A 27,947-nucleotide genomic window follows, 5' to 3' on the forward strand; every position below is an offset into this window, starting at 1 on the left:
TCCTGCCTCCCCCAGCACAGGTCTGGCTGTGGTGGGGCAAGGGCTTGGCTGAGGGGATGCCAGGAGGACAGGAGCACCGTGGGGTGTCCCCCTTGCTGGGGCCGGAGTGGGGAGACGGCAAGGGCAGCCAAGAGGACATGCCCTGTGTTGTTGGACAACTGGAGTGGTAATTTGCTTCAGGCACCTCTGCCCTGTTGGCTGCACTGCCCAGGGACCTGCACCCTTCCCTGGAGCTCTCCCCGGCCCCTCCTGGCTCTCACTTTCCATTGTCCAGTCCCCACCAGCTCCTCCTGGGGACGCCGCGGGTGCAGGCCCTGCTGGGTCCATCCAACCCAGCTGCTCTTCTTGGCCTTTGTCTTCCCCCAGCCCCACAGCCAAGGCAGGCACCAGCACCCCCCCAGTTCCCCCCCTCCCCAGCACATCTCTGCCCCAGTAACTCCCACAGAAGGGCTGGGTGTTGCTTCCCCTTTAATTTACCACTTGTCGGGGGGGGGGGGCAGGGTTAAAAAATTAAATAAAATCAATAAATAAAACAACCTAGGGATGCTTGACGAGGATGAAAACCCTGAAAACTTCAGTCTGCTGGTGGCTGGTCCCATTTCCCAGAGGAGGGAAGAGCGTATCCAGCCCTCCTCTCCCCACCGCCCCGTCCCAGCGCCACCAGGTCGCGGGGGGTTCGGATGCGGTCGGACGATGCTCCTCGAGAAGGAAACGACACCGAAGGTCAGGACGTGGTCATTCGTGGTCGGCCGGCGGATGGCAACAACCCCCAGAGCCCAACACCCCCAAGGGAGGGATGTGTCCCACCTCCCTCGGCTATTGCAGAAGCTGTGAGGAAGAGGCGCCGGTGGCCGGGCTGGCAGGGCACACGCAGCCGTGTCACCAGCAGTCCCTGCACAGAGCCACCTGGCCCTGGCGGTAGTCGCGGCAGGGGCAGAGGCGCCGGTACTTGGCGTTGTGGCCTGCACAGCTGAAGAGCAGGGGCTCCTTCTGGAGGTAGCACTCGCGGACGTTCTCGGCCACCGCCGGGTACAGGTGGTTCATCTCGCGCTCGGTGCTGTCGCAGGCGATGCTGAGCCTGGGGGCGAAGGTAAAAGGGTGTGTGTTGGGGGGGGGGTCGGTTCAGGTGAGGAGGCTGCGAGGCCTCACCTGGGGTATCAGGTACAGTTCTGGGCTCCCCATAGAACCACAGAACCGTTCAGGCTGGCACAGCCCCTGGGGATCACCCCGTCCCACCATCATCTCTGCTCTGCAAAGGTCTCCCCTAAACCACATCCACCAACACCACATCCAAACCACCCTTCAACACACCAGGGATGGAGACTCCACCGCCTCCCTGGGCAGCCTGTGCCAGTCTCTAACCACTCTTGCTGTGAAGAAATTTTTCTTAATATCCAGTCTAACCCTGCCCTGGTGCAGCTTGAAGCCCTTCCCTCTTGTTCTGTCACTGATCACCTGTGAGAAGAGACCAGCACCAACCTCTCTACAAGGACCTTTCAGGCAGTTGTAGAGACTGATGAGGTCTCCCCTCAGCCTCCTCTTCCTCAGACTAAACATTCCCAGCCCCTTCAAGCCTTCTTCATCAGATTGATTCCTCAGGCCCTTCCCCAGCTTCCTTGCCCTCCTCTGTCCTCACTCCAGCACCTCCAGATCTCTCTTGAACTGAGGTGCCCAAAACTGGACACAACACTCCAGGTGTGGCCTCACCAGTGCTGAGGACAGAGGGACAATCAGCCAGTTCAAGAAGGACAAGGGACTGGTGGAGGGAGTCCAGAATGGGTGTCTCGGATGATTCCAGAGGACTGGAACATCTGCCCTGTGAGGAAAGGCTGGGAGAGCTGGGGCTGTTCAGCTTGGAGAAAAAAGAGGCTGAGGGGGGATCTCATCAATGTTTATAAATATCTAAAGGGTGGGTGTCAGGAGGATGGGGCCAGAGTCTTCTCAGTGGTGTCAGGAGGGGGACATGGAGGGGAGGGAGCGAAATCCAAGCTCCAGCTCTAATTTATCATATCAAAATGTCAGTGGGACAGACGGTGCCTGCCTGACCAGCATGACAGCCACGGGAATGCTCAGGTTTTAATTGCCTACAGAGCAGCTCCGAGCCCGCTGGCAGATTTATACTCCATTAAAACTTCACCACTGTGTGTTCAAAATGCTGCTTGATAGGGAAGAACATTAAAAAAAAAAAGCAAAGAAAAGAAAAGAAAAGGGGAGAGAGCACGGAGGAGGCGGAGAGGAACGGGGTGGGGGAGAGAAGGAAACGTGCCTGGAAAGGCAATCGTTGCCTTCTGAAGTGTGAAGCTGGTCAAGGCCAACAAGGGGCTGCTCTGCAGGCAGCACCAGGCCTACACCAGCACCTCCATGGGATTTTGGGGAGGGAAATGGGTGAGCTGGGGATGGGGAGACCAAAGGGAACATTGTTTAGGTGCTGGTGCCCCCCACCACCTCGCTGAGAAGTGTTGAAGGGCAGGTTGGATGTGGCTCTGAGCAAGCTGGTCTAGTGGGAGGTGTCCCTGCCCACGCAGGGAGGGTGGGATCTAGATGATCTTTAGGGTTCCTTCCAACCCTAACCAGTCTGTGATTCTAGGATTCTACCAACTCACTGGAGAAACACCTCCTTCTTGTTGAGGAACCTGAAGAAGGTGGGCTCGCAGACCAGCCCGTGCAGCCGGCAGGTCTGGGTGCAGGAGTGTTGGGTCCCCGACACCCAGACCTGCAGAGAGTCCAGCGGGGGCCAGGCCCGGGGGTCCCGGCTGGCCTGGGGGGACCACACCAGGTGGGTGGCATTGGGGGACAGGGCCAGTGGGCTCGGAGGGCTTTGCATAGCAGGACTCTTGGCCTTGGGTGGTAGAGGAGGAGATGACGTGGTGCAGAAATCCTAGGGGGAGAGAAGAGAGTGGGTCAGTGCCTGGAGGGGCAGGGTGAGACGTTGGGAGGTTGCTGGTGGGACAGAAGGACACTTGGGATGTTGAGTTTGCTCCTCAGGTAGAGGTCACCTGCATGCATGGATGGATGCTGCTTTATTGTCTGCAGCAGAAAGGCCTTGACCCAGCCCCACCACCCCTGCCACCCTCCACCAACCCCCAGAACCTTTGGTTCATGACAAATCTCCCCCAGCCTCCAACTCCTGCTGCTCTCTGCAACCAGGCCACCAGCTGCACAGGGCTGGGACCTGGGGTCCCTCACTGGAGAGATGCAGGAGGGCAGTGGTTGCTTACCCAGAGGAACAGGAATAGACTGATGGGAGAACAGGGATCATCCCCCATGGAGAACAGGGATGGAACCCCATGGAGAACAGGGATGGGAACCCCATGGAGAACAGGGATGGGAACCCCATGGAGAACAGGGATGGTCCCCCACCTGGTGCTGAATGTAGGCATGGATCCTCTCCAGCATCCCCTCACAGGTGTACTCGTAAGGCAGGTAAGGGTCCACCTGTGCAGGGAAGAGCAAAGCATGGGCAGCAAGTGGGGACAGCCCTTCCCCTGGGCCAGGGGCAGCAGTGCCCTAGGCTCCCCACCCACTGAAGCCCATGGCTCCTGTCTGTCCATCAAAGCAAGCAGGGCAGAAAAACCAGGACTGGAAACATTTCACAAGAGCTAGAGAAAGAGGGTGAAGGATTCCTTTGGGTTGAACTCAAATACTGATGAAAACCAAGTCACCCTGTTCCACTTCAGTCTCACCTTTCTGCATTTTGGTGAGTTCTAAAAGAAACACAGTTTTCATGCAATAGGTCACGTCCAATTCAAGCACAAACCTTTTCAGCCCAAGAAACACTCAGCAGCTGTGGGGCAAGGGGGGCCAATTTTAAAACCCAAGGGAGGAGTCAGGACTGGTAAAGGTGCCAAGCTAATCCAGAGCTGCTCTCCAGTGCCAGTGGTGACTTTCCTGTGGGAAGGGCATTGACACAAGAGCTGCATCACTGATGCACCCTTTCCCTCTGGAGCAAATGATTTTTTAAGGACCTTTCTGCCCTGGGAAGACAGATTTTTTTTCCAGGCTCCCTTATTTTTCCAGGGAGATGGTGTATGAGCTACAGGACATTGATGCATGGATGGGGCTGTTCCTAGGACCCCCTGCCCCCACGTGTCTCTGCAGAGCTTCATGCAGAAGAAGGATTATAAACAAAAACATTCCAAAGATAATTCATCTGAAAAACACAGTTTCTTCTATTTTCTGAGCTCTACACCTCCAAAATAGTGATCTCCTTTTGAAGTACCTGTCAAACCCAAGCTCAAAGGCTGAGGATGCCATGAAGATCCCTCTGAGCATCTCCCTGCCATGAATCTCCCAGCTGAGATCCCAGCAGGGCTGGAAATCCCGGCGGCTCCGTCTCGTTACGGATGTGCACACTAACCAGGGCAGACACACTGACAGGCACTCATCCTGCCTCCCAGTTGCTGAGAGGTGCTCAGTTAACTGGGACACAGTCCTCCACAAAGCAAAACCATCTGTCCCAGCCACAAAAAGCAGGAGCCAGACTAGGAGACAAGTCATTCAGGGGAGAGAAACCTCCCCGGGCTCAGCCAGGAAGCATCTCCAATGGGAAGCATCACCAACACTCAGTCTCATCTTCCCATCATGGCCATGATGCTGGGGGGCTTTTCCCAGGACCCCGTTGTGCCAGGCAGCACGCAGATGTAACCCTGTAAAACAGCCTCTTTCCCCCAAAACCTGGCTGTTGCACCCAGTGGGGTGGGGGCAGAAACCCTCCCTGCACCTGCATGTGCACCCAGAGGGGATGCTGCAGGTGTGATTCCAGCAGTGATCCCACAGGCTTCCAGGATGGATCCAAGGGCACCAGGAGCCTGTTGCAGGCCCCGTTTCCTCCAGCCCCATCACCCCCTCATGTGCCCCTCTGTCCCCCCCTGGGGCTTCCCCAAAGGCTCTTGCTCCCCTCCTGCTCTCCTCTCCTGCTCTCATTAGGATTCAGCCGGTGGATCCTGTACTGAGACAAAATGCCAATTTCAGGAAGATAATTGTTTAATTAAAATCTGACAGGCTTGGCCTCCTCTTGACAGCCACATCAGCAATGCTGCTCCCTGCACTGGGAGCTCAGGATCTCCCCAGAGACGCAGGAAGGAGGAGGGAGACTCCAAAGTGGGGACCCCTGCACCCCAGGCATCGCTCCACCAATGCTCCTGAGGGAGCAGGGGGGTCAGGGAAGATGGACTTTGCCAACCCTTCCCCCAAGGTGGGGACACAGGGCCAGAGGCTTCCAGCCCCTTCTCTCCATCAGCCAAATGTGGAGTTACTGGTGCCCCACGGGAATACCACCAGGAGAGCCCTGGTTTTTAGTCTTCAGCAGCAACTCCAGAGCTGAAGAGAGCAAGAAATCTCCCTTCCTTGAAAAGAAGGGAGAGAGGGAAGGCAGAGAGAGGGGGAAGGCAAAGAGAGGGAAGGCAGAGAGAGGGGGAAGGCAGAGAGAGGGGGAAGGCAGAGAGAGGGGGAAGGCAGAGAGAGGGGGAAGGCAGAGAGAGGGGGAAGGCAGAGAGAGGGGGAAGGCAGAGAGAGGGGGAAGGCAGAGAGAGGGGGAAGGCAGAGAGAGGGGGAAGGCAGAGAAGGAGGGAGGGAAGGCAAAGAAAGTAACCCAAAGTTCATCAGGCAAATAAGTAGAAAATAATGCAATTCTCTGCCTGCACGTACCAGCAGGCTGGGAACACTTTAACCAGCTATTTTTGCTGTGATGTTTAATACAGCACCCTTTCAAGCACAGTCTGAAATGTATAATTTTCCATTATATTCCTGTATGTTTGACTTCGATATAATGAAGCCTTCTCCCTTCACTACACCAGAATATTTGGTCTATTAAATCACTTGAGAGAGGACTATTCCTGACAACGGAAAGAGCTGAAGGCCAAGAAAATTGTGCTGCCTGCAAACCTTTCTCCTTCTCCAGCCTCTGACCTCTGGCTAACAGCCCTAAGCCATCACCAGGACAAGTCTCCTGGCATCACCTTTGCCAGAAGGACACAATTTACCTCTCAGTGCCATCCAACTGCGCCAGGATTTGCCCTCTGGGGTAGAGGGTTTGGTGCTTCCATGATTTCAATTTTCCTTATAAATAGGTCAGGGATGTAAACCATCAGGGAAACCCAAAACTGCTCCAAGGTGGGACAAATGGCAGAGGCACAGCTTGTTGAAACCCTTCCCCAGCAGCTGCAGGATGACCTGGAGCAGGTGGCACCTCCAAAAGGACAAGGGAGGGGAGCACAAGGGCTTTTCTTGGGGAAGAAAAACCGAAATTGCAAACCCAAGTCACGATTCAGAAAGAACAAGTTTGTTCCAAGCAAAGCTGGGTTGGAGAAGCAGCATCTCAACTCCTTTATTGGCACAGCTGGTCAGCCAGCCTGGCCAGCAGCCCCGTGGCTCTGGACACACCAAAGGATGCTCTGCCAGCCTGGCTGGAGCTGGGGCAGGGCTGGAGCTGCAAGGATGACACATCCCACCCCAAGCCACAGCTCTGGCTGTCTGCAGTATCCATTGGGATGGCTGCACAGCCTCAGCCTGGGAGCCAGGGGCAGGAACAGAGAAATGTTAAATATTGCTGAAGCATCAGCAAATCCCCCGGAGCCAGGGTGCTCTACACCAGGGTGAGCTTGATTGTCAGCTTGACCACATCAGGACTACCACCAGGTTCATGCAGCCAGCTCCCAGCTCTCTTAGAGGGGTTCCCAGCACCCTGGCTCCCTGTCCCCAGCATCCCAGCATGACACAGTTGCCACTGGGAGAAGCTGCTGGCAGAGGCAGAGGGAGGGAAACATCTCACAGCTTCTCACAGCTTCCCACAGCATCCCATATCCCCAGAGATGCTGTACTGAGTTTTTCTGGGAAGATGTGAAACTAAAGGTGCGTGATGGGTGACTCTTCAGTCATACAATGGAGGGGGGGAAGGGACAAAAATGCAGGGACAAAAAGGAGAAAAAGGATTAAAAAAAGAGGAAAGAGAAAAAAAGGAGAGAAAAGAGGAGGAGAAAAAAGGAGGAGAGAAGAGAAGGAGAAAAGAGAAGGAGAAAAGAGAAGGAGAAAAGAGAAGGAGAAAAGAGAAGGAGAAAAGAGAAGGAGAAAAGAGAAGGAGAAAAGAGAAGGAGAAAAGAGAAGGAGAAAAGAGAAGGAGAAAAGAGAAGGAGAAAAGAGAAGGAGAAAAGAGAAGGAGAAAAGAGAAGGAGAAAAGAGAAGGAGAAAAGAGAAGGAGAAAAGAGAAGGAGAAAAGAGAAGGAGAAAAGAGAAGGAGAAAAGAGAAGGAAAGAGTAAAGAGGAGGAGAAAAAGGAGAATAAAGAGAAAGAGAAAAGGGAGAAAAGGGAGAAAAGGGGGAGAAAAGGGGAGAAAAGGGGGGAGAGAAGGGGGGGGGGAGAAAAGGGGGAGAAAAAGAGGAGAAAAAGGGGGAGAAAAAGGGGGAGAAAAAGGGGGAGAAAAAGGGGGAGAAAAAGGGGGAGAAAAAGGGGGAGAAAAAGGGGAGAAAAAGGGGAGAAAAAGGGGAGAAAAAGGGGAGAAAAAGGGGAGAAAAAGAGAAGGGAGGAGAAAGAGAAAAAGAAAAAAAAGACCCATTTCTGGCCAATTTTCAATTTCCAATGTTTCCACTCGTCAGGGAACAAGGAAAAAAAAATGGTTTCAGGTTCAGCACTCTGTTTGGATTAGTGAAGCAAAGGGAAATGGATCATCTCGGATACGAGCCTTCCTTTCAATAAACTGGCAGGGTATTTTCAAACAAAGGCAGGCAGATGGGAAATAAAACCATATGATTTCATTCCAGTAACGTTGAAATGAAAAATCACCACCGAAATGAAACGTTTCGAGGGAAAAAGATAAATGGAGGGTGGCTATTCTGAAACACAGACAAATTTGTTAAATAGCCTGATAAAAATACCACCTCGTTTCACCTTCAGGAAAACCAGAGGAGTGGGGGAAAGTGTTTCCAAGCTCCAGTAACTGGCTGGGAACAGCAAACTAAGCTGCCTGGCCACCAGCTTTCTGCTGCTCCCCCTGCTAATGTCCTTGTTTTCAATTCCTGCTGTCATAAACAGTATTTTAAAGACAAGATACCAAGGGATTCTTGAAGCCAAAGCCCATAATAAAGCTCTTAAACCTGTAAGGCAGGTCAATTTTTAGGCTTAATTGCCTTGCCAGCTTCTCTAATAAAGCAGACCTTGCTATTTAAAAGCCAAAAAGAGGGGGGGGGGGGGGGAGGGAAAAAGGGGGGGGGGGGGGGGGAGGAGAAAGAAGTGGCTGTAAGTTATTCACAGTCACTCCTTGCTCCTTCAGAAGGATTTATCTAATATCTATTAAAAAAACCCCAGAGAGGTGAGTTAGGGGATTAACCCAGCACTTCTGGGTGGGAAGGAATCTCTTCCCTCCAAAGCCACTGCAGGTTTCCACCACAAGTGGGACATCAGCACCTGCTTTTTATTCATTTGAGGCAAATTTAGGACATCGCCTCCCTGGCAGTTGATGGCCATGAGAGTGGGTGGGATGCTTGACGGGAGGGGACCTTGGGGTGAGGGTCCCTGGTCCCCCAGCAATGGGTGCAGCCAGAATCAGGGTTCTGAGAGGCAGTTCTGGCTGCTTGGCCCCAGAGGACACAGTTTACCCGACCCTATGTGGTGCCACGTATGGGATGGCAAAGGGAAAGCAGTCACCCAGGGTGCCTGGCCACACACCGGTGTTAGGGACACCCTTTCTTCCAGCCCTGCTTCCCTCGGACAGCTCTTTAAGCAGCTGGAGAAAGGCTCGTTGAGGGAGGGAGGCAGGACGTGCTGCGCCTGCAGGGCAACCGCAGCTCCATGGAGAGCGGAACGGGAGGAAAGCAGAGATGGGAACTCACACCTCTGGGTAAAACAGGGATCAGCACGGCCAGGTGAGCTCCTGGTGCTGGAAAGAGCAGGTCTCCACACCGGCTCCCTCTGCCCAGAGCTCAGCACACCACCAAATCCTTCCCTAAAATCCTTTGTTTTAAAAACCAGAATTATCCTGAAGCACGAAATGCCCGGGTGCACATCCAGATGCTGCTGCAGCACAGCACAGCTGCTCAGGAGCCAGCAGAGCCCTCTTCCCCCTTCCTTGAATTCTCCAATCATTTTCAAATTATTTGAATAGCACGGCAGCACCAGGCTTCATCATTTTCTTTTGCCTTTCTGGAAGAACTGAAAATTTCCTTCTCTCTCTCGAAACAGAGACCAGCAGCTCCTGGCTGCCCACCCATGGTGTTGCCTTCATTCTGGGGCTGTCTCTGCAGCCCAGATGGTGGAGGGTCAAGCTGCCTGGCAGCACAGCAGCAGGAACAGCATTGGTTTTAATTCAACTTTAATGGAGATATCAGAATGAATGTGCAAAACAACAACTGCATTTCTAAGTCGGGCTTGCTGGGTCTTTGCAAACTCGGGGTGGTGAAGAGACCCAGGCAGATGGCACAGCTTTATCAGCTGAATGAAGTCCCCAGACACACACACCTCTGCAGCCTCTAATGTGGGGAAAAGCAAGGAGGACACCTCTCTGGCCAGCATCACCCCTGTCCCCCCCCCAGTCCCACCCAGCACTGGGAACCCCAGCCCCCTGGTTTGACAGGGCATCACTGTCCCCATGAGGGGACAGCTCATCCCCAGTGAAGTGAACTGTGAGCAAAACAGAGAGCAGCACTTTTCTCCTCTCCAAGAAAACTGACCTCAATAATTTAGACAACTTGAAAGGCTCCTACCACAGGCCAGGAGGTAAATATTCATGCAGGAGGGTTTCCAGGGCAGGTGCAGTGGGAATGCTGCCTTCCCGGGAGAGGATCTGCAACCCCCCCTTCCTTACATCCCTTTATCCTCACAGAGACAACTTCTGAGGCTATTTCCTATCAATTTGCTCCATGGGAATGATAACAATGAACAGTGAGATGAGGGAACAGCAGGCACAAGGTCGGTAGCTCTCAGGGTACTTGCAGGGAGGTGCTCTCTTTGCAGCACGCCAGGTCCCAGCACTGCTGCACGTCTCCAGCTACCTCAACCTCCTGCTCCCAAACCCCATCTCCCTTATCTTGGTTTTCCCTTGCTCCAGTTCTGCCCAGAGGATTCCTCAGGATCCCTCAAAGGTGCTGCCCTAGGGAAATGGCTATGACACTCAGTACCAAAGCAAGGCAAGAGCCTGTGGCCCCCTGAAGTGGCAGGAGAGGAGGATTTCTGCTCTGCACGTGCAAATCATTTCCAAGGGGAAGCAAGGAAGGAAAAGCAATTAATGCTCAAAAGGGAGAACCAGGCCCCAGCGACCACTGCTGATACCTGTCCCTGCAAACCCAACAGAAGGGACATCTCCTTGCCACCTCCTCCAAGCCATACCTGGGTCCTCATGATGGTTTTGATAGCAGCTTCAAACTCCTCAGAGTTATTGTAGTCAACAGTCCACACGTGTGGCTTCCCAATGAAGTCTTCAGCATATGGATGTTGGGAGGACACCTAAAACCACAGCAGTGTGAGCTGGTTTCTGCAACTCCTGCCAAAACAGCTGCTCACAGCCCTGATGGCAGAAGAACATCAGGCTTCAGCAAAGACATGTTGGGTTTTAACCCACTGCACATGGAGATGTGTTGGAAAAAGGCTTCCTCTGAACCCAGCTGCCCCGACATCAGGTTGATGCTCTAAAACTCCCACTGGCTGGGGATGTCCCACTCCCATCAACACTGAAATCGCATCCACCAGCCCTGAATGTCCCATAACATGGGGAAAACCTACCCTGGACCTGGACCATTTGTAGGTCTGGAGGAGCAAAAATAGATAGAAGCAGCAAAGCCCTGGGAAGGCACCATGTGTCTCAGGTTTGCCAGCTCCAGAAGCAAGGCAGAGAGAACATCCATCACCACTGAAGGCCAGGGAAGTCTGGCACTGGGAGAAAGCCATGCTGGAAGCTGCAGCCACCCAATACCACAGGCAGCTCCATGCACTGGTGCCCCAGAGGTACCACCTGCCACTCACCAGGCATTTTTGGGGCGATATACCTCGTTTCAGCCCCTGAGCTGCCTTTTCATCCCCATGTTGCTGCAAGGCAGCCAGAGCCCTGGATCTCCTCTTGAGAAGGGAGGAGAGAGGATACTGAGCAGAGAAGGTGTTTCAGAGGCAAGGAGAAGTGTAGCAGAGGGACCTGAAACCCCTCCAGTGAAGGAGGAGAGCAGGGTACTCTCCAGCTTGCCATCCTGTCTCATTTCTTGCTGACAGATTGGTCACCTCCTTCCCCTCCAGCACATAAACACCCCGGGGCATTTCACAGCCCTCCCCTGGATGCAGCACAATGACAGCACCCACCCAGGATGGGTGCTAACACCAGCAGCTTGTTAGGTGGGTGCGTGGGCCTGACACGGGGTGGGGGGAGGACAGTCCTACCCCCAAGCCCACGATGGGCACCTCTGAGCCAGGCTGCAGCAGGACTGAGCTGCACAGCCCCCCCAGCACAGCCCTTCTCGGCAGGAATGAGGGTTGCACTGCATTATCCCCTTGATTAATAATAAAAGAGGCCATTTTCTCAAGCATTTAACTTCTGAAGAGGTCCTGCTGCACTCAGATTGTGTTCCCAGCAATGGGTATTCCTGGGAGGGATTTTGGACCCTTGCAGCACCATGGAGATCCTGGTGTCCTTCGGGGTGCACAACGGGATGAGCAGGGTACAGGTTATGTGTGGATCCCTGCTGATGGGGAAAGAGCTGCCTGGGGTCTGTGCTTTGCAGAAGTTTCCTGCACCACCTTCTCAAGGTGGTTCAAAGGCCAGGTTGGATGGGGCTTTGAGCAACCTGGTCTAGTGGGAGATGTCCCTGCCCGTGGAAAGTGTCCCTCCCCACAGCAGGGGGGTGCAACTCAATGATCTTTAAGGTCCCTTCCAACCCAAACCATTCAAGGATTCTACAACTCTCCTTTGCCACCCCAAACCCACAGCAGAGCCCCCTTGCATCCAAACACTCCAGATGGAGACGATGCAAGGATGGAAGAGGGGTCCCCACCTGCGCTGGAAGGACATCTCGCCAACAACAACCACCAAAAAAAATCTTAAACTCAGTTTAGCAACTGCACCTTCCCCAGCCAGCCCAGACCCCGGTGCAAAGAAGGGGGTGGTCCCAACCAGCCCATCTGCTCACCTCCTGCCACACTCACCTCTCTTGACGTGGGCTTCCCACGGAAGAACTCGTGGTTGAGGGAGCTGTGCGGGGGGTTGAAACGCGCCTGCAGGAAGACGCAGCCGTTGGCGATGGCCTCCAGTGGGGCAGGACCCTCGTAGGGGAACCCAAAGCCAATGAAGAGCTGCAAGGGAGCAAACCCACACACTGGTGAGCAAACAGGGACAACCCCACAGAATAAAGCCTCCTGAGTAACCCGCCAGCACCCCTATCTCCTGCTCTGGTCCTGCTCACCAAGCCTCTCAAAGCAGCTCCACAGAATTGAACACCCTGGAGCTGAAAACGTGCTAAAAACTCCCCGTTCTGTGGCTCACAGCTTCAAGTCACGCTGTGGTGGCTATTTGGGGAAGTTTAGACTGGATATTAGGAAAAATCTCTTCACTGGAAAGGTTGTCAGGCCCTGGAACAGGCTGCCCAGGACAGTGGTGGAGTCACCATCTCTGGGAGTATTGAAAAGCCACGTAGATGTGGTGCTGAGGGACACGGGTCAGTGGTGGCCTTGGTAGTGCTGGGTGAATGGTTGGATTGGATGATCTTAAAGGCCTTTTTCAACCAAAATGATTCTATAACTGGTCCTGCATGGAGAAATACTGGTTTGCCAAAGCCATTTGGGCTGGAGAACCAACAGCATTTCCCCCAGAGAGCAGCTGAAGGCGACTGGGATGTGCTCGCACCCTGCGCACGCTCCCAGAATCCCATCTATTTCTATCCCAGGCATTGGATTACAAGAAAATCCAACCAACACCCCACTTAGCAATATATGAATTCATCAGGAAAATGTGTGCTCCGTCTGCAGACGGTCTTCAAGGAGAAACTCATCAGCCACATCTTGATCTGAAACGATGTGCTCTGCTCGCTCCTGGCTAATTAGCCCTGCTGATGGTGCCTGAGAGGAGCCACCCCCTCCTTTCATTAGGTTGTATTTCTGAAGGTGTCTGAGTCCTGTCTGCAGGCTGGCTAAAGGGAGACAGTGTCCCATGGACAGCCTGGCTGGTTTCACCCACCTTTGCCTTCCTCAGCAGCTGCTGGAACTCGTGCTGTGGCAGCAGCCCGTGGTTCTTCACGAACGCCGGGACCTCGGGCGGCCGCTGCGTCTCGTAATAAACTGTGCCATGGATCTCCATGTACTTGTTGAGGATGGCCAGGAACTTCTCCTTGCCCTGGGAAGGAAGGTGGAGGTGTGAAGTGCACCAGAAGCCCAGGCTGATCCACCCCCGCCCCCCATTTTTGAGATTTAACTCCCAAACTGCCATCCTGGAGCAAACACGGTGCTTCAGACTGACCCACAGCAGAGCCAAACCCACACCCTCCACTCCACAGCCCTTGGAAATGCATCCTGGACCTCTCCAGGCTCCCAGCAAGCCTGGACAGCTGTGGAAACCAGCACCATGAACATAAGCATCTCCAGCTCCTGCCTTCCCTGCCACCTCCATGGGCAACTTTCACCCTGGACCTGCTGAATTACAGAATTCAGGGGCAAGTTTGCAAAGGCCAGTTCTTGCTAACAGCCTCATTCCACTTAACATCTCCCTGGGATTTTCTTACTCAGGTTTAATCCTGTTTTACTACCTGGAAAAATCAAGAAGGTCAGCAGTTTTCCTCTTTTGAAGGCTTTCCTCCTTTTTCTCTGCAAAGCATTTTAACAATTTCTCTGCTGTAGATTTTTTTTTCTGCTTGGAAAAAACCACACAGGGACCATCCTTTGGTTAATGTATTTTCAGTTTGTTCCAGTGCTGCAATAGGCTCCAAAAAAGCATCAACTGGGAGGGAATAAGGAGGTATAAATGGGGAATAAAACTCCATATGTTACCTTAAAGCCTCTCTGAACACCCTGTTTCTGCCCTCAGCCATGTAGCCCTGGACTTCTCTAAAGCTAAAAGAAAATGCTGTTGGTGGGATAAGGCTGAAGGGTGAAATCCTGGCCATGGTGCCACTAACACCCAAACTGGCACCGTTTTGAGGGTGATTCCTTAATGCAAAGGGCTTGGGGAGATGGGAAACACAACCTATAGTCCCTGGGTAGTGCCAAGCATCACCAGGGGGGACCAATCCCCAAAGGCCCTGGCATGGTGGGGGGACTGGCGTGGGAGACCCACCTCACTGCTCCATCCCAGCATTAGGAGCTGCTTTGATCCCTGAGATCTGGGCAGCAACCTGTGGGAAAAGGGCCTTTCCCAGCTTCTTGCAACTTCAGCTCCCATTGTGAGCTGAGAAGTTCAGAGGGGCAGGAAATGAGAAATAAGGGGAAGGTTGATTTAATGAAACGTTTGTAAATGTCAAAAAGATCCTGCTCTGGAGACAGCACTTGGTCCAAGGCTTGTAAATAAGCAGCTGATTCCAGAAAATGGAGGTGCTCTTTTCCTTCCTAAATCCCAAAATCACTCAAATTAAGGAAAAGCTTCGATTTCCCCTTATTTTAGCACACGGGGAGGGCACAAGATGCAAAGCCTGGCTCCAAGGAACAGCCACCAGCAAGAACCAGCCCCAGCCCCTTCATCCAGCAACAAATTACCTTAAATATGCAGTTTTAGAGAAACTCATGTTATTTGTGAATTGTGGGGGAAAGGAGAAAAGGAGCAAATGTTTGTAGCACTAGGGGTGGAGACAAATGGCTGTTCTGAGGTTTTAACTCTCTTTAGTGCCTCCTCAAATGAACCTACCTAAGCTCAAATGAAACTTCTGGGTGAGGAACTGGTAGAAAAAGAAAGCAAAATGTTACAGTTCCCCTAAAATCAAAGCTAGTGGGTTTCAGTGAGGTTTTGGGGAGCATCTGAGCTATGCAGATGCTGAGGGGGGGGCTTTGGTTTCAGATGTGGGAGCTCAGGAGGACCCAGCCCATGCCCAGGCAAAGTCAAATCCAGCAAAGTCTTTTCATTTGCAAGATGTGCAGAGGTAAAGCCCAGCAGCAGCTGGTGTGGTACAGTACCTGCAACTGGAACAGCCCCAGGTGGTGGCACAAAGGGAAGAAAAAAATAGAAATAAATCAAGAGACCTGGAGAATTAACTCTTCTGCTTTAAAGCCCTGGAAGGAAAAGCAGCTGGGCAGCTCTGGGTAAGAGAGAGGGGAGTATACACACCTCCTGGCCACTACAGGAGATGCAGAGGGGTGTTTTGGGGGCTCGGGGGTATTGTTGGTTTTTTTCCTCACTGGCAGAGCAGTTTGGGGTTGGGGGAACACAGTAAAGGGCTTTACCCCATGTCTGCTGGCTGGGAGGTGGCCTCAGCCAGGGTGCACCAGATGTGGCTGAGTGTGGGGTCCCAGAAAGGACCAGCACTAGGGCTGGAGAGGGGTCCTGCACTGCTGCCCAGCCCCTCTCTCGGGCATGACAGACACAGGTGGGCAGGAGGGTGGCACGATGCCCTTCCACAGGGCACTCGAAAGCAAAGACAAACCATCCCCATCATAGCGCAGGAAACCACCACCAGCAATCCTAATTCATACCCAGAACCATGGCTATGGAAGGCTCAGCAGCAGCCTGCAGGGAGGAAGCATCACCTCGAGCCAAGAGCAGGGGACAGTCCCACCATGCCTGGCTTGCTGGGAGGTGCTGGGCACATCACATCACTGCAGCAGCCTCAGTTTCCCCTCTACGAAGGGGACAAGGACATTTCTCTACAAACACCTGCAGCATCTCTGCCTCAAAAGCTCAGGGGAAGTGCCAGAGGCTGCTGCCAGCCCACAGATCTGCCTGCCCAAGGACACCCACCTTCCAGATGCTGGCCTCCTTCCCATACACCACTGCCATGCTGCTCACTTTGTTGGACTTGATGAGCTGCCTCTCCGTCTTGTTGAGCTCCTCAGACACGAAGCCCATGAAAGAGTTGTCAGGGGTGTGAGCTGTAGACACCAAAGGGAGAAGACACGTGGCTGGACAGATGGTTCCTGGGACCTCATTAGTGCCAAGGGCCCAGCCCCATGGCAGCGAGGGGACTGAGATTAGTCCAGCCCCAGAGCCTTGCTGGAGCTTGGAGGAAAAGTGGCATGAATCCACATCCAGGCAGCTCATCAACATCAGGCCCTGCAACCAGCTCCAGTGGCTCTTTATAAGACAAAGCATTTTTAAGGCTGCCAAATGGGCTCTGCCCAACGTCTGAGTTTCTCAGTGGGCCAGTGCCCTCCTCTCAGACAAGCACATCACCTCTCCAGGGCACAGGCAAATCCAAGTCATCCAAGTGCCTTTTACCTTTAGAACCCCAACTGAAATAAAACCAGGCTTTGCAACCAAACCTGCCCTGTGTCACCCCTCCCAGGAGCTGGAAGCTTCTGGCTGTGCCCTGAGTTTGGCCCTGGCTATGCTGGAGCCAGCAACCCCTCACTGAGGGAGGAGCCAGGTCTCTCAACCTGGAATCTACAGCCCAAGAGATGAACAAGCAGATTTGGGAGCTCCTTGCATGCAAGAATGGAGCCGGGGAGGACATCACCGTCCATGTATCACTTCCTAAAGGGGCTGAGACCTGCTGCTGTGGTGTCTGAACCTGCCCTGCTGGGTCCCCAGCCCCCCACTCACGGAACATGGTCATGAACTGGGTGGGCTGCAGGTTCCAGTAGCCCCAGTTGGTGCGGTAGCCGCGCAGCGTGGCGTACTCCTCGTGGTTGTAGGCTGGCTCTGTCCCAAAGGTATCGATGACCCGGACGCGGCACCTGGGAGAGGAGACACGACCCAAGGACCTCAGTTTGAGAAAACCCCACTACCAGGGACATCTGATGTCCCCAGGCAGCTTGTCCATCATCTGGCCCCCAAACAGAGGGTGCAGGAACATCCCAAGAGCCCTTCCCTGCCCTCTGCTCTAACGCGCCTCTTCCCCTTGCAAGGCTTTCATCTCCCTGACGGTTGTGGGAAGGATGTATCTCCTGAAGTCTTGCTAATGCTTCTCCCAATATCCTGGGAATGCTGAGGCAGGCATTACCAGCACAAGACAGAGGAGACAAAGGGAGGATGAAGCAAGGGAAGAGCAAAACCAGCTGAACGTGAGACCAAACACATTTATAATAAAAGCAATAACGCCGCGTGTCATTCTTCTCTCTAATAAAATTGTGTAGGAGAGTGGAAGAGATGGGAGAAAACATAATAAATAGCAGGACTATCAGCACTAAATTAAATCGCATATTTTCCTGGCTGTTGATGTACCAGGGGATGATGACATTTGTCTGGATGACGAAGGAGACAGGGACAGGGCTCTTCTTCCTGCAAACAGAAAAGGTTGGTGCTTCCCTCTGTGGGGTGCCCAGCCTGGCTGCAGGCAGGGCCCCTGGCAGCACAAACACACACACCCCAGGAACACACAGACTGTGGGTTTGTTTTTTTTTTTCCAATTAAATATCTTCTAATGAGTTTTGGTGTCAAACACGTGAGGCTGTGGAGCAAGTTTTGTCGTGGCACAGCACGGTGGCTGCTGCCAGAGCCAGGCAAAAAAGGAAGCTGAAATCCGAGGGTCCAGCTCCTTGGAGGTGGGGGCTACTCTTTGAGGTCATGAGCATTAGCCTTTGCTTAAAATTAGGGAAGTGGAGAGTAAAAGAAGGGAGTGACTTTGCTTACCTGTATTTCTTAAAGGAGAGCCCCATGTGCTGCTTCATCTGCTGGAGCCCGTGGTAGTCAGTGTAAATCAGGTCGAAAGGCAAAGGACTGGTCAAGGGGCAGTTCCCCCGTCCTGGTGGCACCCCTAAGTGACTGGGGAGAGGCAGGAGGGATGGATCAGCCTCCCAGCACCACGAAAGCCCTGCACCACAAACCCTCATTTCCCCGCTGGGGGTTTAACAGGCACCACCCACCAGCTCCCCACTTGATGGAGCGCGAGGCAGATGGTTCTCCTCTCCTCAGTCTTTATTTCCTGGGCCAAACAGCTGAGGTTTTGGGGAGTCCTGGTCCCTCTCCACCTTTACACCTGCTCCAGCTGAGCTCCTGCTCCTCACCTGCGGGTGCTGAGGCTTTTGCACAGCATTCCCAGCAAGGGCTCCCCAGCATGGCAGTCAACACACACATTCCCTCCATCTCTCTAGTGAAAGACACCAGATTTCATTTGCCTTCACCTCAGTCACATCAGTGACAGACTTGCAGAGTCTTTCCCTTCCTCCTGCCTGCAAGGCTCCCAGCTGAGCCTCAGTCTCCCTGTTGCCAGCCCCACATCCCTCCCAGCACACACCATGCACTGTTTCACTTAACCCCATCCTTACAGGTACCCATCACATCCCCATCACACCCTCAGCTTCTTGACTCCAGTGGCTCTGTCTGTCCTTGGATGTTGTGCACATTTAATGAATATTTCTCACTTTTTTGTCCCATTTATGAAATAGTTCAATAAAGCCAAGCCAGACAGACCCTGGCTCTCACTTGCTGGGTTTTTAGCCACTTCCTTACATCAGCTGGACTCGGCCCCTCTTCCCTGCTCCAGCAAATAAAAGGCATTTTGAAAAGCCAGAGAAACTAGAGGGACTGCAATCTCTTTATCAAGATCTCTGGTTACCTTGCTGCCAAGGTGATGTGTGATTAATCTGGCACGATACAAGGCTAGTGAACCTGCAGCATGTCTCCTGCCTTTTCCAATTACCCCCGTGAACTGATGGATCCCTCTCTCCAAAGCTGCTCCGCCAAGTGTACCACTGATGTCAGCCTGACAGCCCATCTGCTTGTCTGGACCACACTTCCTCCTTCTCAGGAAAAAAAACTGTGACACCTTCCAGCTTCAGCAGGTTTCTCTAAAAATCCTTGTTACATGTACTTGTGATTTCTGAGCGCCAGTTTGCTCAGAAATACAAACGATCTACCCCTCAGTTTCAATGATCTTGTATTTTTTTTGTCCTCCTACAAGACCATACTTCTTCATCTCCACCCCCGTAAGTCCACTCACACCCAAACAGCACCCAGCAACATCCTCAGGGCTCTGGAGGTGGGCTTATCTCATGGAAAACCAAAACATGGAGCTCATTCGGTGCCCCCTGGGCTCTGCCCCGCTCCCACCACACACTCACCCTGTTTCTTTCTTGGTCCTTCTAACTGGGCTGAGGAATTTGTGTTTTGCTTTGCCAGCCTGAGCTCAGGCAGTGTGAAATCTCACCCCTAGATCCTGCCTGCCAAGACGTCTGTCTGTGTTTTCTTCCAGGCTCTTCACTCACTCCTAGCACCTGTTTGGAGATGGGAATTGATCTCAGCCATCCATACAAGTATGTTCCCTTTTTTTCAGAACAAAAAGTCCAGCCAGGTTTTACATTTCCAAGCTTTGAAGCCTTCACTCTCCGTGACCTCTCTTACTGATTCTCCTAATTTCTCTGCATTTCTCCTTCTGCACCTGAAAATCCTCTTTCCAGCCCCACCTGGGTTTTACCTGTTGTTCAGCTGAAGCTCAAATGGACCCTCAGTCCAAGGGTCCATTCTCCAAGGAGCCCTTCCACAAGGTCCTCATCCCTTGCCCAGACATAAAACAACACACAGCACTTCATCCAGCAATCCCATGGCTGCTTGAAGAGGGAATTAATGGTTCTTCCATCTGGGGAACAGCCAAGCTGTGCAGTTAACACAAGCATTTGTTCTCCAATCTCTCACGGGTCTTCACCAACATCATCAGAAGGGTCCTATGTAGCCAGTAAAATTGGTTGGCCATTATAGCTGCAATAAAGGGCTCTTGGTCTGCTCTAGGCCACATCTCTTTCTTCTGTGATATGGCTTGAAAGCCCTTGAGTGTTGGGCACCGAGATCCTTCTTCCAGCCCTGTCTCAACCTGAGGCCAGTGAGGCACTGGAACAGGATGCCCAGAGAGGTTGTGGAAGCCCCATCCCTGGAGGTGCTCAAGGCCAGGCTGGATGAGGCTTGTGCAGCCTGGTCTGGTGGGAGGTGTCCCTGCTCATAGCAGGGAGGTTGGAACCTGATGATCTTTCAGGTCCCCTCCAACCCAAACCATCCCACGATTCTGTGGCTCGTCCCAAACTCCTCCCCACGCCCGTGACTCCAGAGAGCAAACGTGGAATTGCGTGGCTTGCCAAAGCCAGGAAACCCACGGAATTTCAATTGCAGGCAAAGAGCTGTGCTTGCAGCTGCTTCATTGCTCTTGTCACAAGGAAGATGAGGTGGCAGCTGAGGGCAGCCCGGCCAGCTCCGCCGCGGGGGAAACAGGCGGCGGTTTTACCACTTTCATGCACAATTTTACACGACGTTGCTGATTGGGATGGAACAGAACTGGGCAGGAGCAGAAAGGCTCTCGCCTCCAACAGCCACCTCAGGACGTGAAGTAGGGCAGCAAGGAAGAGGTTGAAGCAGAAGGGGAATTTCTTAAGCCAAAACCAAAAAGACCCCAAAGCTTCCCTAGAGCTGCAATGCTGAATATCCCCTCTGCTAGCACAGCTACTGCTTTTAGCTCAGCCACCAGGAATGTGTATTCAACAGCTATGATACCTTGGCTGCTGGAGGGTGAGTGTGCCTCTGCTGATCCCCCAAGCCAGGCAGCACCTCCTGCTCTGCTCCTCTGGGTGCTCCTCAAACCATCTCTGAGTTCTGACTAAAGCTAAGCCATAAAGCTTGTATTTAACTAAAAAGCCCCTCACTGTAACACTTCTCTTGCAGCACAACCCGTCCTCTCTGGTAGGCATCACACGAGCTGCAGCCTTACAAAACTATTCCTAACTTTAAAAAGCCCTAACCAAGCTTGACAAGGGGCTTCAGGAGACAGAAATGAATGTATCTCATATAGAAGCTTCAAAAAAACTTCCCACCTGTCAGCTAGAGCAGGTCCAGCTCCCTTGCTCCCTCTCATCACCCTCATCTGCCACGTGGCCCCTCTCCAGATGTTTGGGAATTGCCACCCCCGTTTATACTCCCAGCACTGAGGCTGAGAGGCAGGAATAGATCTGAAAGCAGGACCAGTGTCTCTGAAACAGAACACCTCTCTTTCATTTACCCCCTTCATCCTTCCTAAGCACTTTATAACCACTGATTTTAATATTCCAATCAGGCAAATCCAGGCTGCACCTCTGAGGCTGGGGGGGGGGAGGATTTTTTCTTCATTCCTCCTTATTTAAACATTCTTTATTCAAGCTTTCATCATTTGCCAGTTAAGTCAACTAATTTTCTACTAAACCCAATTTCACTCATGGTTGGACTGAAATTCCCTGATTTTTTTTCCTCGTGCCATGGTACCACTAATGGTGCTTGAAATTATGCAAATAAAATTGATGAGTGCAAACGTTGCCTTCCCAGCCAGCACGGCCAGGAGATTTGTTTTTGAAAACTGCTTGATCCCAGCTCCTGGAGAAACCTTCTTTCCCAGATCAGATGAGGATGGCAAGCAGCTCCAGAGCCCCTGTGGCTTGTCCCATCCCCACATCCAGATGAGCACATCAGCTCTCTTTGGGAGAGGAGCAGCCGATGAGGCTTCAGTCCAAGTGCTGAGCTCTCTTCTCCACCAGCTGCCTCCACCAGCTGTGCCTACTCCAGAATAAATCTCTAGCAGCTTCTTGTCCTCTTCTTTTCTCCTTATAAGTACTTTAATCAACCAGGGGACACATTCCCTGCCTGAGCATGGTGCAGGCTCTCTGAAATCAGATGACTGCAGGGTTATCTTTACATACCATTGACCTATTTTCCAATTAACCCAACGTTTCCTTCCACGTTATCACTCCTGGGGCTGAAAAGTCCAGCACTAAATGGATCTCATGGGCATCTTCTGGCAGGCTGGGCCAATATCCTATATTGTATCTAATTGCATCTTCTCTGTCTGCATCTGCTGTCATCAGCAACACAGACTGCAGTGGGGGAAATGGAGGAAACCTCTGCTCCCTCAGCTTCTCCTTGTCTACAAGAGCCCAGGAAGCACAGGACCATTATCCAGGGATGAAAGGTGCTGGAGCTGAGCCCAAGCAACTACCTGGGGGCTGGGACAAGCCCCTCATGAGCAATTTAAAGTGCAAATCAGAACCCACAAAACAAACACCCCGTTACATGGTCTCTGCTTCCAGCTCTTCCTTCTGCTAGAAGGGACACAATTACCTCAAAAGTGGAGATTTTTCAAGCAATTACACGATGATTTTTAAGCTGCCTGCCATGGTTTTACTTTTGCAACACACACCTGGACTGTGCCTCTGGCCCATCATCAATCCTGTGTGACACAGCCCTACACATCTGGGGGTTCAGCAATCAATTGATTGATTTCCAAGGTTCAACAAAACCCTGTTTTCCTGTCATGGCACTTGCTGGAAACCTTGGCAGAACATCCCCAGGAGACAACTAATGCTGAGATTTTGCTGCTTGCCTGAGCAGCTCCAGCTCCAGCAGGAGATCCCCTCTACTAGGAGACCCCAGGAAGGCATTTGTTTTCTGAGCTGCAAAGATAAGCCACGAGGAGTGAAGGCTGCTGGATGCTTTGCATCTTATAAGGGGGTTGAAAGACTCCAGAAATGGAAAGTCAACATTCCCGTGGGGCTGGAAGCAGGATTTGATCCAGGGACTCCTGGTTGGACCAGATGTGCTGAAACCTCCATCCTCACCAGCCCAGAGGGGCTCTGGGTCCCCACAGGGAGGACCAAACTTATATAAAATACCCAATGATTTAAAAGGTTACGTGACAAAGCACAGGTTTCTGCAATGGCAAAGAAGCCAGCCAGCAAGTCCCCATTTGGTGACAAAATAAACATATTTCATGAAGGAGTGCAATTTAACACCTTGGTAATTCCTGCTAATTTATGCATCTTCCTCTTCTCCAAAATGAAGCCCTCAAAGGTGGAAGAGCTCCCTCCCTGCTGCTCCTCTCCATGAGAGGGCAGCTCATCCCCAAACCTCACCTGGCTGCTGCCAGCAAAGCTCTGAGGTTTCTCCTCTGAGGTGCTGGGAAGCTGCTGTAATTACCAGGAGCAGCTTTTGCAGTCTCCTTTTGATGCACCCAGCTTTTAATTGAGGAGCTACACGGCTGTGAGTGAATAATGAACAAACTTCCCAAGACAGGGAGATAAAAACTTGGGCTTCTCTGGGCAGCAGCAAAAGCAGAGCACATTCATTGCTCCTGAGCAGACCCTTGGACAGATGGGCTGTCCCAACTGCTCCAGCAGATCAGAGTAATGGGACAGTTTGAGCCAAATCTTCACCAACACCACAAGAGCAAAGCTGATTTGTACCCACTAATACCCCAGATCCTTGCTTACCCCATCCTCTAAGATGGAAACATGTCCCAGATAAACTGCACCATGGAGAATCCAATAAGGCTCAAACCCACAGTGGGGTGTCCAGCATTTGTGTGACCACTTGGTTCAGTCTCCATCACCTCTGTCTTTGCACAGGTTTGCAGCAGACAAGCACCCACAATCAGGGGCATCAGCTTCAGCTTCCCCTAAGACCTGCAACCAACCCTCCAGCCTTTCCAAAGCCTGCAGCATCCCACATCCAACCATGTCCCAGCACAAACAGCAAAGCCTGGCCAGAAAAAGAACAACCCAGTTGCCCTAACAGCTTATAGAAACACTCATCTTGTGTAACAGGAACATCTGATGCTACATCTGAGGCAGAGCTGACAAATCCCACGGCCACATCACGCAGCCCCATCAGGACCACACATGACCAGTCACTTCTGGCTATTTCCACGAACATCTTCTGGCTCATCTGCACAATGTCAGGACTGGATTTGCCAACTGGCAAGGGAAGGTGATGCCTGGAGCCTGGGCACTGCGTGGGCTTTCATGTGAACAGAAGCAAGACAGAAAGATGGCTTTCATCTGCCAGAAAATAATTAGAAATGCCTTTGTCTGGACATTGTGTTTCCATCTTAACGGGCCTTTTTGCAGCCTGAATACACCTCAGTGACTGTGGAAAGCACAGGAAAATAGCAGCTCTAATTAAGTATGGGCCAGGCAATGAGAGGAGAGCAGCAGGAGCTGAACCTCATCCCACCCCTGCCACGCTGCCCTGGCACAGGGAGAGCAGCTCATCACCCAAACCACACGCTGCCCACAGCTACTGCTCAGCAGGGAAAGGGCTGCCAGCACAGGACACAAGCCCGTGCTTAAAATTAAGTGCCTTGCCAGGGCCAGTATTAGGAGCCTAGAACTTGACACCGGAGCAATTCAGCTCCAAGAACACTTTGTAAAGCTCTGACCCCACGAGGCATCAAATCCTGTTTTCTTCGACTTTCTGTCCTGCCTTGTGAGCAGCTCATTTCAAGGGGCCCCACTGCAAAAAGCACCTCCCGGCGGCAGCGGGATCCATGCTCCCTCCCTGCGGCTCCAGCAGCGCCACCGACTCCCTGGGCCCCACAAAAAGCAGATGGAGATGCCAACACGACCATTCTCAGGCCTTAAGGAGCAAGGTAGGAGGTGGAGGTCCCTGCAGCACCCATCCTGCCCCTTCCCCCAAAGGGAAAGGCTCAGCCATCCCTCCCCACCTGCCCCCGGGGCTGCAGGAGGAGTTTCTGCTCCCCGCGCCTCAGCCCGGGCTCCACCAAGCTCTGAAGGTGCTGCTTGTAGTTTTCCAACATCTACTTCTAAGCTGCCTCATTAACAACCCAGCTCAGGTTTTTCAAGCACTTCCCACTCCTTCCCTACCAAGCAACACACACAAACACACACACACACACACCAGCCCCCTCAGCCTTGATTCTCACTTCCCTGGAAGTCTGTTCATGGCCACCAAAGCAGCACCAAGGGATTTTCAGCAAGAATCAAGTGGGTTTAGTCAGGTTTGGGATCTTTCCTCCCTCCCTGCTTCAAGGCAGGGCTCAGAATGCTGCTGGCTCTGTCCACTGCACTTACATCCCTGATGGAAAGCAGCTCCTGTTCCAGCTGGAGGCTTTGCTTCCCTCCCAGGGAGCTGCACATGCCCAGCAGTGCCTTGCACCAGCCCTGGGTAACCCCATGTTTCACTCCTTGCCTGTCCAGATGCATCAGGAGCAGCTCACAAATTCACTGGGAAATGCAAAAGAGAACCAACACCTGCACTTAGTTTGGCTACAAGAATAAAATTAGTCTCTGGTAGGACACAGCAGAGGAAGTCAGAGGTCTTTAAGGTCCACAGCAGGCAAAAAAAGATCAGCCAGATAAACTAGGTCTGGAAAAGCAGGGCTGAGCTCCACAGCACATCTCAGCCCTCACAGGAGCACTCAGCTGGTGCAGAGATGAGCTGTGGAGCAATCCTGTAAACCCCAGAGCTCCATGCCTTCACCCCAGATTCACCCCAGTCCCCCAAAGAGGGGAAGAACCATTTAGCACCCCTGCTCTTCACTGCTCAGCATCTGCTGCTTTCCCCAGGGTTGCTTCCCAGCACAGAGAGGTGCCCAGGACACACGGTCATATTCCCAACCTTCTTTTTATGCCCAGCTCTCCATCACCAGCTTTTTGGACCAGGGTCTAACTTTTCCTCCTCATTTGCCTGATGCCCAGCATTTCTGACCCAGTCCTGACCACCACCCCCGGGCACTGCTGCATTGCAATCAATATTGGTGCTAATAACCAAGAGCTCTCAGATAAGGGCCAGCTGCAGAGGATGCCCACAGACCTTCCAGTAATCCCTTGCCAGGGATCAATACGTGTAGAAAAATCACCTCAGAAATTTGGAGAGACAAAAAACAAACCAGGAGAGAGGTTATTCAATGCTGAATAATTTATGGGCACTGGCCTTTTCTGCATGAAGGCCATGAGGGTGGGAGCAGCTACAGCTCCAAGCCAAGAAAGGAGCAGGGGGTGCCAAAGAAAAATAAACCAGTGGACTCAACACTGGACTTGGTCTCCAAAGGGACAGGGAGGACCCAGCTACAGCCCCAGCCCATCAACATGGAAGTGGACCCACAACGTGGGTGTCCAGCACTTAAAATGTCATCCAAGCCAGGCACAGGACACACACCCACGTGCTCAGGGAGGTGGAGACGGTTTCTGTCACTGGGACAGAGAGAAGTGCAAGATGTGCAGCCCCAGCCTAGCAGCTACACAGGGGAAGAGTCAAAGCTGCCATTCCTAGGCATCCCAGGAGAAACATCCCAAACCATCATTGCCAACGGATGCCAAAGCTCCTGCCCTTCTGAGGAAGGTGAAACACCACAGGCAGCAACACCGCTCCCTCCAGAGCCACACACAGAGGGAAACAGATGCTGCAACCCACCCCAGGAAGCCTCAGCCAGCTCCTTTCCCTCGTTAAAATGACCACTGTGAGGCTCTTCATTAAAAAATCACAAACAAGGAGCACACAACCCCACCACAGCCCTCCCAGCCATTAGCTTCTTTCATCCTTGAGTACACAGGTATTATTTAGCCCGTCACTTTAGCTCAGCACCACCACACACGCCCGCCCGCCTCTTTGAGAGGCTGCTGCCTTTCACATTAGGAGCAGGATTATTATTTTTTTTTTTTTAGTTAATTCCTCAGGAGCTAATTCTGTTCATTAATTCTGAATGCCTCAGGGGCTGGGCAGGGATTTTTGCTGGGGTTTTTTTTCCCAGGATTGTTGGGTTTTTTTCGCTCTCTTCTCAGCACGGCTCATGACACAGCCGTTGCTGTCTCAGCATCACCCAAAACCTGCCCAGTCCTGGAAGCAGCTTCAGGCTATTTTTTCTTGATTTATAAACCACCCTAATTTGCATTTTCCCTGGCACCTGCCCTCCAACTCGAGCTGTCCTGTAGGAGGTGAGGAAACCTTGCGAGGTTACAGGTAGCAGCCCAGTAAGATCAGAACTGAGGCAGCAGTGAGGAACACAGCATGTGTGCATCTTCTTCCTCTTACTTTTCCCATCTAATCTTGGTCCCTCTTGGAGGCAGAGTGCCAGGGTGGCCTGGTGTAGCTCTTTGCACATTCTCACCCCATTTTGCTCCACGTCCCACAACAGAAAAATCCTGTCCTTCTGTGGGAAGTGCCCAAGAGGTGGGGAATTCCTCCTGCAGGTCTTGAAGCCACCACCAGCACCCTCCTGAGGAGGGACCCCTTGGTGGCTGCCACCCCCTGGCAAGCCCCTGCCCCAGCTGCCAGCCTCAGGGTAGAGAGAGAAGGGGTGGAAGAAAGAAGCTTGCTGCTCAAGCAACACCAACAAAGCCATGGGGGTTGAGTGCAGGTGTGCACAGTGGGAAGCAGCAGCGACCTGCAGGACACCTGCATCCTGTAGCCACGTGGTCACCAGCCCCACAAAGAGTGTCCCTGGGGAATGAGGGGTAAAAAGGAGCCTTTCCCACACCCAGCTCTATGCAGGGCTCAGGGGACATGGGTGGGGACTTATGCTGCTCAGCTCCAGCACCAGGACCACAGGGCAGAGCCCTGCCCCAGACATCTCCACATCAGCCCCACACAAAGCCCAGCTGCAAAGAATAAGTTTGCCCCAGTCCTCCTCACTTTCCTGGGATGCAGGAGGGATGGGATCAGTCCCAGCCGTGATGTTGTTGGACTGCACCCACCCAACCCCTGCACCAGCACTGCCTGAGGGTAAAAAGCCAGCACAAGCCTCTGGAGACTTCATGACTTCATGCAAAACCTCGATGCAACCCACACACACAGAGGGGCAGACCCTCTCGGCGGGGGGACCACGCACCCATAGCACCCACCTCTGCAGCTCCTTCAGGGAGACAGTGACCCTCAGGCTGTGTCCCAGGAGGAAGAGAGCAGCCAGGATGTCAGCCCACTGCACCATCTCCCCCAGCGGGCCCCCCTTCAGCACCCGCGGGCTGAACACGTCCCCAGACTCCTCTGTCAGGAAGCCAATGTGGATCAAGATCTGGAGAGACAAGGAGAGGGATCAGCACTGGGACAAGTGGTGCTGAGGGAAAGGGGTAACTTGTATTTTTCCAGTCCAAAATCACTTATGGCTCTCGATTCCCTCCAGCCCCTTTTGCAGGCTGTAATTACTCAGGGAAATCACTCAGGT

The 27,947-nt window shown here is 52.7% G+C and overlaps 1 protein-coding gene across 2 annotated transcripts in view; it reads right to left on the reverse strand.

Moving 5' to 3' along the window:
- Positions 1 to 757: 757 nt before the first annotated feature.
- MGAT5B (alpha-1,6-mannosylglycoprotein 6-beta-N-acetylglucosaminyltransferase B) overlaps positions 758 to 27,947 on the reverse strand; it is a 61,549-nt gene continuing 34,359 nt past the window's right edge. For both annotated transcript variants that reach the window (XM_051635066.1, XM_051635067.1), the window contains exons 8-17: positions 27,628 to 27,797; positions 17,675 to 17,806; positions 16,646 to 16,779; positions 15,845 to 15,975; positions 13,142 to 13,297; positions 12,115 to 12,261; positions 10,315 to 10,431; positions 3,361 to 3,435; positions 2,604 to 2,878; positions 758 to 1,078 (exon numbers count right to left, since the gene is read on the reverse strand). In XM_051635066.1, coding sequence (XP_051491026.1) covers positions 880 to 1,078; positions 2,604 to 2,878; positions 3,361 to 3,435; positions 10,315 to 10,431; positions 12,115 to 12,261; positions 13,142 to 13,297; positions 15,845 to 15,975; positions 16,646 to 16,779; positions 17,675 to 17,806; positions 27,628 to 27,797 — 1,536 coding nt within the window. In that variant the 3' untranslated portion in view covers positions 758 to 879. The remainder of the gene's footprint in view (positions 1,079 to 2,603; positions 2,879 to 3,360; positions 3,436 to 10,314; positions 10,432 to 12,114; positions 12,262 to 13,141; positions 13,298 to 15,844; positions 15,976 to 16,645; positions 16,780 to 17,674; positions 17,807 to 27,627; positions 27,798 to 27,947) is intronic.

This window comes from Apus apus, chromosome 17, assembly GCF_020740795.1.
Source record: "Apus apus isolate bApuApu2 chromosome 17, bApuApu2.pri.cur, whole genome shotgun sequence".
NCBI classification, from domain to species: Eukaryota; Metazoa; Chordata; class Aves; order Apodiformes; family Apodidae; genus Apus; species Apus apus.